Source organism: Colius striatus, chromosome 1, assembly GCF_028858725.1.
Source record: "Colius striatus isolate bColStr4 chromosome 1, bColStr4.1.hap1, whole genome shotgun sequence".
Taxonomy (NCBI): Eukaryota; Metazoa; Chordata; class Aves; order Coliiformes; family Coliidae; genus Colius; species Colius striatus.
In genome coordinates this window covers 22,883,061-22,900,710 of record NC_084759.1, presented here as the reverse complement: position 1 = coordinate 22,900,710, position 17,650 = coordinate 22,883,061, and the positions used below count along the sequence as shown (strand labels likewise).

General features: G+C 40.7%; 1 protein-coding gene across 4 annotated transcripts in view; it reads right to left on the bottom strand.

Moving 5' to 3' along the window:
• Window positions 1-17,650, bottom strand: part of PDS5B (PDS5 cohesin associated factor B) — a 136,326-nt gene that overhangs the window by 6,014 nt on the left and 112,662 nt on the right. For 3 of the 4 annotated variants that reach the window (XM_061993678.1, XM_061993696.1, XM_061993690.1), the window contains 2 exons: window positions 16,964-17,105; window positions 11,895-15,987 (listed from right to left, as the gene is read on the bottom strand). In XM_061993678.1, the coding sequence (XP_061849662.1) occupies window positions 15,952-15,987; window positions 16,964-17,105 (178 nt within the window). In that variant the 3' untranslated portion in view covers window positions 11,895-15,951. Of the gene's footprint in view, window positions 1-11,894; window positions 15,988-16,963; window positions 17,106-17,650 lie in introns of those variants that run through there. The other variant, XR_009818494.1, reaches the window with a different exon arrangement.

The following is a 17,650-nucleotide window of genomic DNA, read 5'->3' as shown; positions in this document are numbered from 1 at the left end:
ATCGCAGTAGTATTTAATTCCACTTGTCATTAGTATCCCCAAAGACGTCAGGATATGTATTGGAAAAGAGCAAAGATTCTGATTCAGTCGAAGAAAGAAAATTAAGTGTGGTGAGAAAGAAATAAGATTTAAAAAAGTCAGATCTCTACACTAGCCTGTTTTCTTGGAGAGAACTAAAAAAAGACATGGAGAGGAAAGAAAAGGGAACTTTCAGAGTTTATGTTGCTACGCTCCTTTCTGACACTGCATTTCTATGCCAGACAAAGAACATAAAGAGCCACTAGATTAATATTCTTGGCTAGTCTTCATGTTGGTTTGAGGGACTATTTGGTTATACTAATAGTGTTTTAGAGACAACAAGTATGAAGAGAAGTTCAGAGGTATCCAGTTACAAACTAATTCTGCTCTGCCTAAATCAAATATGGAAAGGAATTAGCCAAGCACCCTGCCAGGCTGTGAAGGATGAGAATCTACCCCCGGATCTACCTCAGCACAGTGACAACAGACATGTATCACTAGAATGTCTCCAGCGATGCACGCAGCAAATTGAGGCTGAATCTGCAGCCCTGTCCCAAAAGGGGGGGAAAAAAGTAAACCAACAACCAAAAAACCTTTATTTTTTTCACTGTTTTGTCATGCACAAATAAGTTTTCTGGAGCTGCTTAGTTAATCAAGGCTTCCATGAACACATAAAAACCTCCTTAACTGCATTCACTGCTTAAGAGGCAGACTGGAGGCTATGGCAGCACCGCCTGCAACAGAGGGCTGAAACCAGCCCGTCTGAACAAACCCGAGCTGGTTCAGAAACCAGCGTCATCCTGTAACACATGGGACAAACAGTGGCACATTCGGTCCCTCAGCAGATGACCCATATGGCTATCGTTTGCAGGCTCCATCCCGTGCTTTGCCAGCATGGAAGGAGAGACTTTGAACAGTTGCAGGGATGCTAAAAGGAAATGTCTTCACTTCTGAATAGTTGCACCCTGGGAAGATCGCTTCTGTCACACTGGGAGTATCACCTCATTCATGCTGCCCCAGTTTTTCCCTGCTCTCTCTTGTAATGGAAGTCAGGATCCCTACTGTCAGGGTGACTAACAGGAAGACAGAAGGACATGGACAATGTCCATGGACAATGGACCATGAGGGATCTCTTTTAGAAGCTATTGGTAGGAGGCAGGCAGGTCATGGGTTCATTTTGGAGAGCGGAAAGAGAGGCAAAAGTTCTGGAAGGGCAGGGATCCATAGTTATTGCTCTTTACTGAAGATGAGGATTATCTCTTTGGAGAGTGAAGACAGGCATGTCCTCAAGCAGCTATCTTGTCTGGGAAATGACACAGTTCTAGACAGATCATTTTCAAGTTTATTTAACTTACAAAGAGACTGTGAAAAAACACAGAGCATCAGAACAAATTTAAACCATCTGTTTGATCATCTTGCAAACTGTAAACATTGTCTTTGAGAAAATAATCCTTCTTCAGAATAACAGCGTGCACAGATTTTACTAAAATCTGGGTTAAAAGGAACTTCCACTAAGTCAGATGGAAATTAGCCAGGGCTCAAGTCAATATTTAAATTATTTTAAGTAATTCTTCGTCTTTCATCAGTTTCTTCTGGGAGCCCCCAGGAATATATGTTCCTTAGACTCCCTTCCACACCTCCTGGGGCACTTGTCCTGCCCAGCACCATTCAAATTAATCATCACACTCTTCATCTATTTAAAGTCCTTATGCCCATGCCCTGTCTTGCCCTGTACTTCCTTTTTTCCATGTGGATTCCGGAGCATCCACATTTGTTCTTTCCTGAAAGTACCGAAGTTTTAAATGACTGCACCGTAATCAAAGTTATCATCAGAGGATTTAACATTTATGCCTTTGTCTGCATATCATGCTTTTAAACGATTTTTTATGATCCATAACATGTAGCTAAGAGAGGATGCCTGACTATAAAGCAGAGGCACCGAACTTGCTTTTAATTCTCCTAACTCAAAGCTGCTTATCAGCACTTTCATTGGTTTAAAATCATAGAACGGTAGGGGTTGGAAGGGACCTTTAAAGATCCTCCAGTCCAATCCCCCTGCAGAAGCAGGTTCACCTAGGTCAGGTAACAGAGAAGAAAGCTGTTCATGTTAAGGCCCACTCCCTACACCGGTAATTCAGCCTCATGGCTTCCTGAACAGTCTGTTTGTTGCTTACAACAATAACATTCATATCCTAGACGCAAAAAAGAGATAAAAGATTGAATACATATACAACACGGATGCTAATCTAAAGCAACTCTTCAGAAACAGCCAGATCTCATACACGGTAAGTCTTGGAGTTACAGATGCAGACGAGTCAAAACAGTGGTAGAAACTACTTCCAGAATGTGATTGGTTATATCCACACAGGTATGAGGGGGACACAGCTCCCCACGAGGCCACAAGTTGACTCTCAAGCTCTCTCTTGCCATCAGCCACGGGGTATCCCAACATGAAGATATTATTCAACCTTAGAAAAACTACTGAAATATTTTGAGCTATTATGACTCTCGATTCTTCTCTCTGTCACTGATTACAGGATAATCAGCAGACACACTGAGGCACTGTTCATAGCTGGGAGGCTGGCACCTTTTTCACTGCTGGACCTATTCAACCATCTATTAAGTCATTCACACAATTGGACCTGTTTCTGAAGAACCCTTAGAAATGGGTATTTACCTACCATCTTATTCACCTGGAACACCAACACAACATGGAACAGACACAGAGTAAATAGGCAACAGCACCACAGACTAAGTGGAACTCAAGCTAAAGAATCAGATGCTGCAGGGCTGACCATAAATTTTAAGGAAGTCAGCCAGGAGGAAACCTGCTTGTTTTTAACGGAAGTACTGGGAGCTACTGCTAGCAGAGGGGAACTACCAGTGAGGATTTCTTCTTCAGGTGTTAAAAGCCTACACTATTTTGCTCTTGATTAGAGCCCAAGCAAACTTTGACATGCAACATTTTGTAAAAATTTGCATGTAGGCAAGGTAAGAGAGCTACTGAGGAATTCTGGGACATGTTGGCTATTGGGTTCAACCCAGTTTGGAGGCTGAAGTTATTTAAGAAGAATACAGTGTGAAAGGGAAGCTGAAAAGTTTTGGATAAAGAAATTCTTTCATGGGTTTGGATAATGAAGTGGTGACTCACCTACGACTTCTGTTACACCGAGGCCAGTGCAGACACCAGTCTCAAGAGTGCTCATCATCCTAAGCAAGAGGGTTCAGCTATGCAAGGCAAAGAAGAGCAGCCAGCATGTAAAGGAAACACAGGTGCAAGGAAGTACTGTCTCTCCTCCTTGGATTTTCTGCCATTTTAAACATTCCTTGGGTAAGGCAGAGGACTGCAGTCCCTGATGGAAGAATTAAACCTCTCCCATAGCTTGGGAATTTTCTTGATACACTCTGAACTGTTACCACTCATGAGCACTACTTTGGTGTTTTGGTAGATGCTTTCATTAGAACAGCAGTTCGGTGCTCAAAGGAAAAAAAAAATCAAACAAAACAGTGGTAGGAATTATTGGAAGGAATAAAGTACCATCAGTATGTTAAAACTGGGGACAGTTCCAGTCTCCTCACACCAAAATTATATAGGAGAACTGGAAAAGTTTTATTATCCTTGCTGTCCTCTTTGAAAGACATGGTATGGTTTCTTTACAGCCTTCAAACAACGCCCCCCCCCCCCCCCCCCCCCGAAAACACAGATAACTGAAGCAATATTGTAAAGGTCTAAATGGCATGAGAAGGGTGGTCAAGGGCTGACCATTCACAGCAAGTCCTCCACCACCAGAATTAGGGATGATGAAATGAAGGTAGCAGGAACTGGATTCAGAAACACAGTTCACACTGCAGCTGCTTGCCAAGAAGCATCCCACATGTATCATTTTTGTAGGCTGAGAATGGTCTTGAGAAAAGATCCACTGCGAGTTACTGAACAGTTAAACCACAACAAGCTCAGGAAATCCTCTGGACTGAAAATAGCCAACAGCAACAGGGATGTCTGGAGGAGTTACTCTACACTCTTATCTTGTTCTTATTCTGCCCGTGGCATCCATTTCTGGCCACTACTGGAGGCAGTCCGTCTCTCTTGAACAGTACAGTTTCCCAGTACAACCACTTTTCAGCTCTTTGATCTCAGCCTCTCCCCCCAACAAATGCCAGTCCGGTCACAAAATCCTATGCATGACCTGGTTTCTGCTACTCACATCACACACACTGGCACCTCCCACATCCTAAAAGAAACCCTAAGCTATCCGTGTGGGAAGGAAAGTTAAAATCCTTGCCAATAACTATTACATACGCAACACAGGAAAAGGGGTTGTTTTGGTTTGGGTTTTTTCCTTCAGTAGATAAGACCTATGATGAAAAAGGGGCACACAGACATAGCCCCAGGGAATCCCATGTTAGTGGAAACAGTCCTGCTTGTCCTGCTTATGGTACTATGTCTGCTTAATCTAATGCCCCACTTACTCATGAACATTACTTTTATTACTTTTCCCAAGTGCTGTAGGAGAGAACCAAGTAAAAACCTGATCCTGAGTGAAAAAATACGCCTTCCTGCAATGAGGTACAAGCTTCTCCATTCACCTCTTAACTCCAGTTCTTGCCAGCGGAGCTGCTCTGCCTTCAGTCTCTTGATCTGGTCACTTTAGAGGGATGAAAAGACTGCTGGAGAGAAAGCAACATAGTGGTTCTGTCCAAGATGCAGGGGCTAAAACTTAACCTTCCTACCTGCTCTCTCTCTGCTATAAGTAGCTATGCACATTGCACTGGCCAAGATGCTACCATACCCATTACAGGAGAAAAAGAGGGCAGATAAGGCATGGCCTCATACTAATTGGTCCTCATACAATGAGATACAGCATCAAAGTGTCTTCAGCTGCAGCAAACACTTGACTCCTGGAATTCTCCAATGCTTCACTCTCATGACAAGTATTTTCATCACAGGTTTCTCAGCAGTGTACTGAATCACAGAATACTTGAGGCTTGAAGGAACCTGTCTCTCTGAAGTCCCCACAAGGACTATTATCTGCAAACATGAGGCTCCTTCCAGTTGTTTGAAGAAGGCTTCAGCTACTACTTCTTCCTGATCGGACAGTCCATAGCAGAGACCCACAATGTCACCCACGTTGGCCCATCCTCACCTATAATGTCTCAGCTGGCTCCTCATCCATCCTACAGAGCTCTGTGCACTCCTGCTCCGCTCAGATACAGGACAACTCCTCCTCCTTCCTGTTCTAATTTTCCTTAAGAGCTCGTGTCCCTCCATGGGGGCACTCCAGTCACATGAGCTGTCTCACCAGATCACTCTGATCTGAACTGGATCATAGCCTTGCAACCACACATACACCTCGAACTTCTGTTTGCTCATCGTATCATGTGTATTAGTGCACAGGCACCTTAGAGAGGCATGCAGTTGTTCCAGTTCCTCAGAAGGAGCATGAGACCTTCTCCCATAAAGCTCTGCTGGTACTTCCTTGTCTCAAAATTGGCCCCTTTCAGCCCCTTGTTTATTGATTCCCATTACTTGCCAACTTGAACCATCACTTGATGGTGGGTCTCCATTTCCCTCCCATCATTCCTAGTCTCCCCAGGCACACTGTTGATGCCTACTCAGAAAAGCAGGATTCAAGGCCCCTTGCAAGTCCTCCTAGATACCAAGTTGGGTCAGCAGATGAGTCTCCCACTATTGCTGTTTACTGCTTTCTCCCAGTGCTACCAGCTGATGTACTGAGTTGCACTGGAGGAAACTGCCAGACACCAAATCTCTTCCCTAGTAGCAGATCTGCAGGGGGAACAGGAGTCAGAAAGCACCAGCTCTCTGCCTTTGCCATAGTGAGAGTTCCACTTTCCCAGCCAGACTCTGCCTGCACCTCCTTGAGCTCAGCTTTTGGGAGTTTCAGGGTTTTGCACCTGCACGGTCCTGGAGAAGGTCTGATTGATCTTACTTGTCATCCTTGATGCTGTAACCCACTGCCTTCCCTCCTACAGCTCTGCTACTTGGCAACACAGACCCTTCCAGCCGTCCACCTCCTGTGGGCAAAAGCCCTGGCGAGAGGTCCCCAGCACACTGATACTCCTCACAAGGCTCTGGAAGCCCTCCATCAACCCCAGGAGAAACTGTCAGAACATCCAGAGAACTCTGAAGCAGAGTCTAGAAAGGGCTGCACAAACTGCTGTGCCCATTGTCTGCCTCTGACAGAAGTGGAGTTCCTCACATACGTGTCTCCAGCAACCCCTGCCTGCCTCCAGTGTTGGCAGTCACCCAGTGAGGAATCTTGCCATATCAAATAATACAAAAATTCGTTAAACAAACCTGACAATGCTGAAGTAGTTCTTCACTTATTCAGATCCGAAGTCCACCACAGTATCCTGAGATCTGAATTTAATACTTGGGGGTTTAGGAGAACCACGAGTTAAGCCCACAGCTATACAGGGTCCCAAACATACTACATGACTGGCAATATTAATACATATTGCATTAACACAGCAATGCATACATTCCTGGTGCTAATAATGAGAAACCAGCTAGAAGTAAAAAGCTGTTTTCAAGCTGCTTGTATGTGTGCAGACACGCAGATCTATACAGGCATGCACAAACACATGGTAAGCTATTTAGAACCCACATTTAAATTAATTACAAGTCAGAAAAATGAAGATTAAGCAATCTATTAGCTTTTATAGTGGGTTTATATGGCCAGGTTTTGGTAGTTGGGGGCTACAGGGGTGGCTTCTTTAAAAAAAACAGCTGCCAGAAGCTTCCCCTGTATGTGACAGGGCCAGTGCCAGTCAGCTCTGAGATGGACCCACCACTGACCAAGGCTGAGCCAATTACCAACAGAGGTAAAACCTCTGTGATTAACATGCTGGAAAAGGGGAAGAAGTTGCTGTGTAGTTGCTGAACTGCAACAGCAGCAGACAGGAATGACAATGTGAGAACAACATCTCCACAGACACCAAGGTCAGTGGAGAAGGAGGGGAAGAGCTGTCTGGGCACCGGAGCAGAGGTTCCCCTGCAGCGTGTGGTGCAGCCCATGGTGAGGCCACGGGGCAGCAGAGATGCACCTGCAGCCCGAGGAGGACCCCATGCCAGAGCGGGTGGGTGCCCAAGGGACACTGTGACCCTGTGGGAAGCCCACACTGGAGCAAGTTCCTGGCAGAACCTGGGAACCCATGGAGAGAGGAGCCCACACTGCAGCAGGTTTGCTGTCAGGACTTGGGACCCTGTGGGGACTCACACTGGAGCAGTTTGTTCCAGAAGGACTGTTTCCCCCATGGATGAGACTCACGTTGGGCAGTCTGTGGAGGACTCTCCTCCGCAGGAAAGACTCCACACTGTAGCACTGGGAAGTGTGAGAAGGTCTCCCCATAAGAAGCAGTGGCAAAGTCCATCTGTGATGAACTGGCCATAACCACCATTCCCCTTCTCCCTGCAAGAGAGGGGGTAGAAACTCATGAAGAAGGGAGGAGTTGGGAGAGGTGATTTAGCTTTTATCTCTCATTTCCCTACTCTGATTGTTTCTTAATAAATCAAAACAATTCTCACCAGGTTGAGTCTGTTTTGCCCATGATGCTAATTTCTCAGTGATCACCATGTCAAGATAACTCATGAGCCCTTTGTCACATCTCTCTCTCCTGTCCAGCTCAGGAGGAGGACTAATAGAATGATTCAGTCAAGGACACCTGGCATCCAGCCAGGGCTACACCACCACAGCTTTAAAAGTCCTCATCAGTCTTGAATTTAAATAGAGTGGCGGGTCCTAAACAGGGATGACTTCAGTAGTAAGGACTACTTTTCTTGCAGAGGAAAGGAACTGTAGTAATGATACTGTTTCCTCAGGTACAGAAGCAAAGTCACCAGTGACCTCCAGCAGGTCAGAGAAGACTCGTTTTTGTAAGCTGCTGTGCCTCTATAGGTCCTGCATAAGCTGAGAGATCTCAGGGCACATTGGCATTACAATGATATGGTTGAGGTTAAATTCAGAAGAATGTTCCCTATCTTTAGTGCTAACAAAGGAGAAGGTCCTTTCTTCTGAGAACTGGAAAGTGCCTAGGCCCACCTAGACACAAGAGGCCCTGATAAAGTAGTTATCAAGTGGGAATCAGTTGCTAATGGGACAAGTCAGTTGCTAATCAGTAGACAAATGGGACACAAAAAACTCTCTCATCAGGAAATGTGAAGAAACAAACATGGCATCAGGCACACTGCCCATACCAACTTACACAGCAGGTGAGGAAAAATGGAGTAGTTGTAGCTTCCTGGAGACTGCACAAACCTTGTCCAACCTTAAGCAATAAGTTCTTTGAGCAAATGTGCATCTACGTAGCCAGAAACAAAATGTTAGCAATTCTACGTATACTACCTGATCTAGGTGGACCTGCTTCTGCAGGGGGGTTGGACAAGATCATCTATAAAGTTCCCTTCCAATCCCTACCATTCTATGATTCTATATACACCGAATTTGAAGTTCCACTTTCATTTTGCTGCTTTATGCCAAGTATTTGTATCTCTAAACAACAGACAGGGTAAGTGTGTGTGCATGACTTTTGCAAGCTTTTTTACAACTCCACAGGCTTCAAGAGAAACAACTGGTTTACACTGAAAACAAGTATTTGAGGCTGAACAACATGCAAGATCTTTCTGCAGTGAAGGCTTTGGTATGTAGCAGGACCACACTATGCACTCTACACTATTAATACTTTCTATTTTTATTCAGTTTTCTTTTGTATTGTTTTCTGTTTATGCAAGTTGGGCTAAAAGAGCCAATTAAATTAAGATCTATGTTCCAAGCTCAACATGAAACAGCAGCATAAAAGCAAAGAAGTCGCAAGAGTCACAAGTTTTGAACAAATGAATGAATTAAGTATGGATTTAAAATGTTCTTCTGATATATCGAGTACTTTATCTAAACTAAATATGGTAGCACGAAGTGACTATGGCCATCTCTCACTTGCTTATTTTGGATAACTACAAAAAAGGGAAGCAGGCAATGGATACTGATCTGATATTCAATACCAGAGTTATTAAAAAAAAATAAATAAGAGTAGCAGAGCAACTTCAGAAGAAAACAAGATTAATTTTAAGTAACTTTTCCCATTCTTTCCATGAATACAAGAAAATGGTTTGTCAAAACTTCCTCTTCCCTTCTGTAATCATTTTCTTTCACGTTCCTACCAAAGGCTTGCTTCTTCCCTAATACAAACAGTAAGAAGGGAACTGAACTTCTGCCAGACTCCTTCAAAGTTATTCCTCCTTTTGCTTTATACTCTGTTTTGTGTTTGGGAGCATAGAGAAGCTTCTGGGGAGCCCATACTTGCTATTTCATTGGACAACAAAGGCTAAATATTGGAAGACAGGTTTTTAATGTTGGAGAAGTACTATAATGTTGGAAGGAGCTCAGTTCCCTAGATACTGGGAAACTGAGGCATCAAAATGTAGCAGCAGTATAACTACTACTTCTCTAGTTCAACCACAGAACTTGTATACGTTTTCCAGCACACACTACAGTTGAGTAGCAGTCTGATGACTGGTTCTGTCTCACTTGATGGCTGTGAAATCAGCAGCACAATGCCTGCACTAAGAATCATGGAATATCTCAGGTTGGAAGGCATCCTTAAGGATCAGAGTCCAACTCCCTGCTCCTTGCTGACTGCCTAAAACTAAACCATATAACTAAGAGCATTGTCCAGACACTCCTTGAACACTGACAGGCGGGCTGCTGCTGCGACCACTTCCCTGGGAGTCTGTTCCAGTCACCCACTGACTGAGCCAGTGCTGAAAACAAGGAAGATTTGGAAACCCATCAGGTTGAGGCCCACTGAAGGGAATGAAAAGCAGCAATAACTGGGCTTAAGACACACACTGTCCTATAGAAAAGAACATCTATATGCAAGGGAAGTGGACGACCATCCCAGGCTGCTAAGAAGGTATATTGAAATTAGTAGGAAAGACCAGCCCATCAGGGTTTCACAAAAAGCTACTAAAAAAAAAGAAGCTACGTTGAAAGACTTAATGAGAGGCACCATGGGAGATGTCATCACTGATGGTTATGTACTGCTATCTGCAGTGTGCACCTGGGAAGACTGTTACTGTTAGGCAGCTTTGAGAGCTCTTGTTTCCAGGTGGCTCACATCTTGGCATCTCTGTTGCCTCGTTTTCAATGTTACGTTTAAATGGATGCTGCCTTAACCTTATCTTCCTACCTATGGACGTTAGAATCCTCTTTTGCCTAACTATTCCACATTCCTTACTAATGACATTTGCCCTCAGCAGCACCTGTGACCCTCTTTCCATAAACACACTCTAGGCACTAGTCTCAAGTCTGTGCACGGTTTTACATGTATTTCAACACTTCAACCCCTCCTCCAAATCAAAGAAAGCAAAATACCCTCTGTTCTCCTCTCTTAAATATTAATAACGATAATACCACTAACAATTTCCCTCACCTAGGCTTTTAATCTTTAACAAAACACTCCCATCACTAATCATCCAATATCAAGTACCTGCTTTCCCATCTCACTTGTCTGTTATCCCTACCATTTACTTATTTCTCTAGCACCTTTCAAATTCACACATTTCTAGTATCTCACTTTTTACCCAATATACCTCCTTACACCTTTGTTTTTCCATCCCCTAAACCACATAGAAAAAGCAGAAGAAAAACAGAAAGGAAAACTGTCCTTTTTTTTCCCCTTTCCCTTCCTGCTCCAGCTCTTGTCTTTTGATATGTTTATGGAAGGACAACAGGGGAAAACAAAGGCGGTTTCTGCTGCCTTTCAGTATGTTGCAGGTCAAAGGCTCCAGAGAAATGTTGGTGTACATCAGGTTCATGTAATATGTTACTGCATCTAGAGTTACACCTATTAAAAAATAAACCCACTGTTCAAAATGAACACCTTATTGTTTTATTAAATATGGCTTAAAAACTCTTCTGTTCTTCAAAATACCTTTAGTTTACAAGAATTTAATTTTGCTGAATGGTAACATACTACAAGGAATACAGAAACCTGTAAAGCTTAAAATATATCTACCAAAACACCAGCTGTACCAAAGCAGACTATTTCAAAGTGACTTTAAAAGAGAGCTGTTAGACTTTATCAGCGCGTCTTCTCAACCTATTAAAGAAACAGCTTTTTAGGGCAAGAATGCTTCACTAACACATTCTTTTACATTACAATACCAACAGAAGTTACTATTACTTATACTGTCATTAAGTTCACATGTTCTCTTATACTGCATGTCATAATAGAGCAATTGTCTTCTATCTACAGAAAGTTAATAAAATGCAACAATACTGAAAGTCTTACAGAAACTAGTATCTGAAACCTTCAGCTCTCTAGACCTGTTCAGAATCATATAACAAATCTGAGAACTGAAATTTTTAATAATGATAATAATCATCATCATCATCTTACTTCCAAGTAAGCAGGCAGCTTATTCAATAATACTGCTTTGATTAGCAAAATACTGCATTCCTTGTGAGGTAGGACACAAGCATCACAAACATGGCTACCAAAATAAAACACCTCCTAAGGTGTTAACCACCCTCCAAAGAAATGAAATAGGGAAACAAATTCCACCTTATCACATGATTACTGAACTACTGATTTGCAGGGGTAGTAAACTGAACTTGAGAGACTGTCTTCCTTCTCACATGGACAGAAGCCGATGCTGTTGTCTCAAAAGAGTGTACCATATACATCTTCACTATAGGTATTAAAGTGCTGCTAAAAACCACATAATGACTGTAGTGAGGCACTGAAAAAAAATGCAAGCATGAAACGTCTTTGTTACTGCATATATGCACTGTGTGACACCGTTCATTCTACCTACACAAATGCAACAGCACAGGGTGAACTCTGTGCAGAGATCATATCTTGTGGCCAGTAGAACTTAAAGAACTTAAAAGCAAATTAGATGCGGGTTTTTTTCTGTATCTCTGGATCAGTTGCCAACATTCATCTTCTTACTTTTCCACAAGCAACAAAATACCAGCAGCTGTACTGTACGGAATGAATGTCCTAAGCATGTGGGACAAACTTACTGACACAGTAGGACGTCTGCTTACTCTGTGGAACAAAAGTCACTTCTGTCAGCATTAGGAAATCACACCCAAATTAGTAAACATCTTTTTTAAAGGCAACATCCAACAAAGATGTAAAGACTGGAATGGCAACTCTGTGAGTATAACTGGAAATGAGGATGTGTTCTGGTTCTTCTGCTCCACCTGATGGATGACTGGACAGAGTGTCTTGGTCAGGGGAATTGTAACGTTTTGGTCATCAGACCCATCAGACTAGTCGGATGGCCAGCTCCTCTTAACCACGTGTTTGTAGACAGGCTGCTGTGAGCAAACACTGTGCTATAGCTGAACACATTCCTTCAAAAAATCCTTTGTAAAACAGGTGCTGCACCTACCTTGGCGAGATGGAGATGTATCAATCTCTACAACACATACACATATTTAAACACAACCAAGTCTTAAAATTATTTCCATCCACAACCTCAGTATTTTGTATGTCTGGGGTATACAGTTTTAACATACAAGTATGCTCTTTTCATTATGTGCCCAGTGTGGACAACTGTTGGAATATTCAATATATCCATGTTCTTGTTTTGTGCTTGTATTTGCACTGGACAAATGCATTGAAGAAATAACCCCACAGAACCACAGGGACATAAACTCGGAGGATCCAAAATCTATTGTATGCACTCACAAAAGGAGATACTTTGATAATCTACCAAAACCTACACAAGGAAAAAAAGAAGAAGAAAGTGGAACACACACCTCTGTATGAAGTTTGGTGATTTGGGTTTTTTTTTAGACTAGCAGATGACAAATGCTATGCTAAAATGAAGTACTTCATCTTCAGGCCTAAGTTTTTTGCAAGTTACTCACAAATTGAGCATATTCATTTTCAGTGGAAATGTCTTTAATACGAACGCTTTTTTGTAAATTCTAATGTACCTGTTCACAGAGATCAAAATGTCAAAACAGCAAATGTCCAAATGTTTGAAAAAGGGTTCAATCTTGCTAGAAAATAAAGTAAGCTGGCAGAGTCAAGTACAGTTAATACAGGGTTATAGATTATCCTAGGTGGATACTCACGCTAGTGAGTATCTAGTGTGTACTCACACTAGAACTTTCAAGCAATTTCATGTTTCCTTCCCATCAGTGGATTAGCTAGCCCTAAATATTAATTAGCTTAGTTGGTGACAAGCAAAAAATTCCATGCTTCTGAAATCAGATTGTATTATTCTTAAACACTAGTATCAAGCTTACAATCACTGTTTGTATTTTGCATATGAACTACAGATCACTGAAAGTTTCCTGTTGCACTGCAGCAAGAAAAGGAAATGTAACACAAGCTCAATTTGCTGCAAAGTACAGCAAGATACTTCTGTAATCTCACAAAAACTCCATACTGGAACTTGTTACAGTGAGTTCAATTTGATCTTTTAATGTAATACAGTACATTTTTATAAACTTAACATTATCATTGCAGAAGAGCATGCTAACTGAATGTTAGCAATTTATCTTTTATACATAATTATACTCTACTGTAGCTACTGTACGCAGATCTCAAAATGTTAGTACATAAAATATTCATTTTCTTTATGAGATGAGAATGAACTTAGAGGAGGTTTGAATATAAGAATGAAATATTTGCTGTGCCTATTTCTCAAGAAATAATGAATTACACATTATAACCCAAGAAATCAACATTTAAATTGCAAAACTATAGTTTAAATGTACATTAAACATTATGATCAGTAATGTGCATCAATATTTGATGAAGTTTAACCTAACCATGTTTATGCACATAAAGCCTCAAGAGTCTGCAGCAGTTTCAGCATCAATTTTTCATATTTCTGTATAAAATGGAATTAAAGGTACATCTTCCATAAATGTTTTCAGTGCAATTCTGTCAAAGAGGAAAATATAAAGCTAGCTTTCAATCATTTTATACCATTAAAAAAACCCCAACAACTTGCATTTGCAGTGCTGAAGCGTAAGTAAGCCAGTTCCGTTGTGCCAACTATTTCAAAGTTAATTCAAATCAACCATAATTGCCTTTTTAGGCAGCATTTCCCTCATATGTATAGGTATAAATGTTGGAAAGCTGAATACTGGAGGGTCAGGGGAATAATCTAATTGTTTATAATACTTTTTTTGATTGGTAACAAAAAAAAGCAAAATAAGAAATTCCTAAATGCTTCATTACTAGTGATCTTGTAGTTCAGAAATCGGTGAATCTGTGACTTAGTATTATCCTTTCCTCTAATGTTTACAGGTCACCTTGCAACTTGAACTTATTTCTCGATGGATTATACCAAAATGCTCCATCATTATATAAGATAAAGTTTTCTTAACTGAGGAATTTATTTTTTCACATGTTGTCAACTGTGGGGAACCAGAGGGAGAACAGCACCTGAAAAAATGTGCTTGGCTAAGCATAGTGTAGTAACCTATACATTTTGGTTCAAAGACACAGTTTGTAAACTGTAAAACTGCATACAGGATACTGCTTTAAGTATTTTGATTCTATTTTTTTTTTTTGTAGATTATTAAAAAAAACAAAAAACAAAAAACCCAACCTCTCTATGGTAGCACAAAATAAAAACGGAGTTTCATTCAACTCTTGAATATCTTGACTGCCATAATCAACAGCTGGTTATCAAACAAAAACTTAGCTCTTCATACCAAAAAAAATTTGGCTCAAAACAAAAAGGTACAATAAACTCTCAATAAAAGGTTCTCTCATGAGGCAACCTACCATATACTACTGCTAGATACGAGTTTCCAAAAAAACATTACATCCCATTTTCAGCACATTTTTCATAAACATGCAACTTCACTATAAAATACAAAACACTTGGCTCTCAAGAACAGCTTTATAAAGACACACTGCATCAATAAAATTTTTCTTTGTGATTAACTTTACATTGTAATAAGAACTGTATTTTCACTACTGTTTATATATCAGATTTCGTATTATAATGTAGTAATAATTTGCTCTTTGTGAACATCATGTTCAGAAGGAAATATCTATACACATTAACATACTAGACTATTAAAAACTCAGTTACAGAATTTTATTGATACAGTAGATTAATAAAAACTGATGGGGAAGATGAAATGGGTAGGGTATTCAGTACATTATTTAATAGCACACTTTTAAAATTAAAATATTTTAAATCCTTTTTGAATTTTCAATGCCACTAGAAGTCCAGAAAACTCTGGCATCAATACTGAGGTGTAAACCAAGTAAAACAACTTCTTTCACAATTTCTCTTGTATTATTCTATCCAACATTGTTCAACTGCAAAAGAAAGTACTTTAGCACCTCTGATGATAGGTAGGTGCCTGAAAGTAAACACTAGGTTAGATTCGGGAAGGAAACAGACGTTTTGTTTTCTTCTTCTTCTCAACAAATAGCGGCAAAAGAAAGTAGCACTATTTGTTCAACTGAATTCCTTTTCACAGTTAAATGTCAACAAGAGTACAAATACGAACACTGACAGATATTGCTTGAGATCAATTTTCAACGAACTGTTCTTTTTTATATCAATAGATCCAATAAACAGTGGGGTACTGTCAGTTTAAAGCCGCAGATAAAAGCTATACAAGCACTTTAGAAGTCAGAAACATTAAAAAAAGACCTATTTACAGTTTTCTTCTTTAGTTCGTATGTCTACAAAGCCAGCGCACATTACACTTCACAAAAATCCACAGTTAATGATATCAACGTGTGTGTGGCTAAAGCTTGTGACTTAGGGACTGCAAATGCAGGGGCATTAACAGTAAAATAGGTTTTTGTCTGTCTTTCAGCAACCCCATTTGTGCACTAACAGCTTCATTCAGTCTCAAGCTTTATATTAAAAGCATTCTTCAAAGCTTTCACCTGGAAGGCTGATAACTACACGCTCACTCATCGCCTCTCCCTTTTGGAAGTTCTGCGACGGACCTGTTTGGAGAAAGAGCAGTGTAAGGGTCTTTTCTGTAAAAAAACCTTTTAAATAAAGAACAAATCTATTTTATAATGGAAAAAAAGCTTAGTCTCACAATGATTTTTCAGTAACTACATACAGTGTCATTCATTATTCATTCTGTCACAGCTACAAATCTCAGTCAATGACTAGGATGTAATTTGGATGTTACTGAGCCTTAATCCCTCAATCATTCAAAAATAATCCAGTTTCCTTTTTCAGGGTTTTCATATACTCAGACGCTCCAATCATCAGTTATGTCCAGGCTGCCCAGAGAGGTTGTGGAGTCTCCTTCCTTGGAGGTCTTCAAGACCTGCCTGGACATGTTCCTATGTGACCTGATCTAGGTGAACCTGCTTCTGCAGGGGGGTTAGACTAGATGATCTCTAAAGGTCCCTTCCAACCCCTACCATTCTAAGTGTGAAGGCATCCAGTTATATTTTCAGTATTGCTACTAACTTTGCTAATGGATTTGTGTGAAAAATATAAAAATAAACTTAAAGTATTTACATATGCTGGTAGGAGGAAGAAACTGGTTTAATGATTCTGTTCCAAGATTCCATATTTGTTTTCCAGTACCATTCATTTTGTGTTCCTGTTTTGTGTAAAGAAACATTACCCACTATTATCTAGCTGAGAAGAATGAGCATGAGTTACCTGAAAAATATTTCCTATGAGGGAACTACACGACTCAGGCAGACAGATAACAAAAAGCTATATAGAACAGAAAACTTAAGATGCTCGATAAAACCTGACATTTTCTAAGAAACGCAGCTTCTCTGGGAAGCTACAGTGCAGAGCCACTACACAGCAGTAGTAGCTGACAACCACCTCATTCATTTTAAAGGAGGACGGTTAATAAATTCTAAGAGGAAGAGCAGTAATTCTCTGAACATCAATACACAGAAAACAACCACAAAGACTCACAAAGAAAATTTTAGGCATTTCTCTTACATTGATTGTGGAAACTTCCTCTTCTTCTGTTACTTCTTCCTGGGGAATGTCATCACTGACAGGTGAACTACTCTGAAATACGTCCATCTCTTCACTGGACTCATTCTCTTTACTGGATGCTTGTTTGGAACGTCCTGCACGGCTACAATCAGAAGGGAAACAAAGATCAATTTGACAGTACGTGAGTCTGCACATGTGTAAAAGATGAGAGAAAACCTTCTACTTTACAAGAACAGCAGCCTTCAGATTTTATTTTATATGATAGTTCTGTCTTATGTACCCATCTAGTTCATCCACACGTGCAACAGAAGTGGAACTAGGAGGCTGCACAACAGCATTTGAAAACCAAAATCTCCCAAGACAGAGGGTTAGGAGTACAAAATGGAGTAATTTTTGCCTCTACAGACACAACAGGTTTTTCTCTTCAGTACTAGAATACAGGGCAAAGAAGGCTGATACAACAGGAAGCAGACAACAAGAAAAGCCAGACACAGAATGAATCCCTGGGGTTCTTTCTCCTTCAATTCCATTAATAGATGTCCTCGACTTCTATATAGGAGTTTATACACAACAGAATTTCAGTAACTGCATCTATGTTTTTACAGACCTAGAAGAAGACATGTTGCTAGTTACAAAATTAACACTTAAGAACCTAAATGCTCATCTTGCAAGCTAGCTTATGCTAAG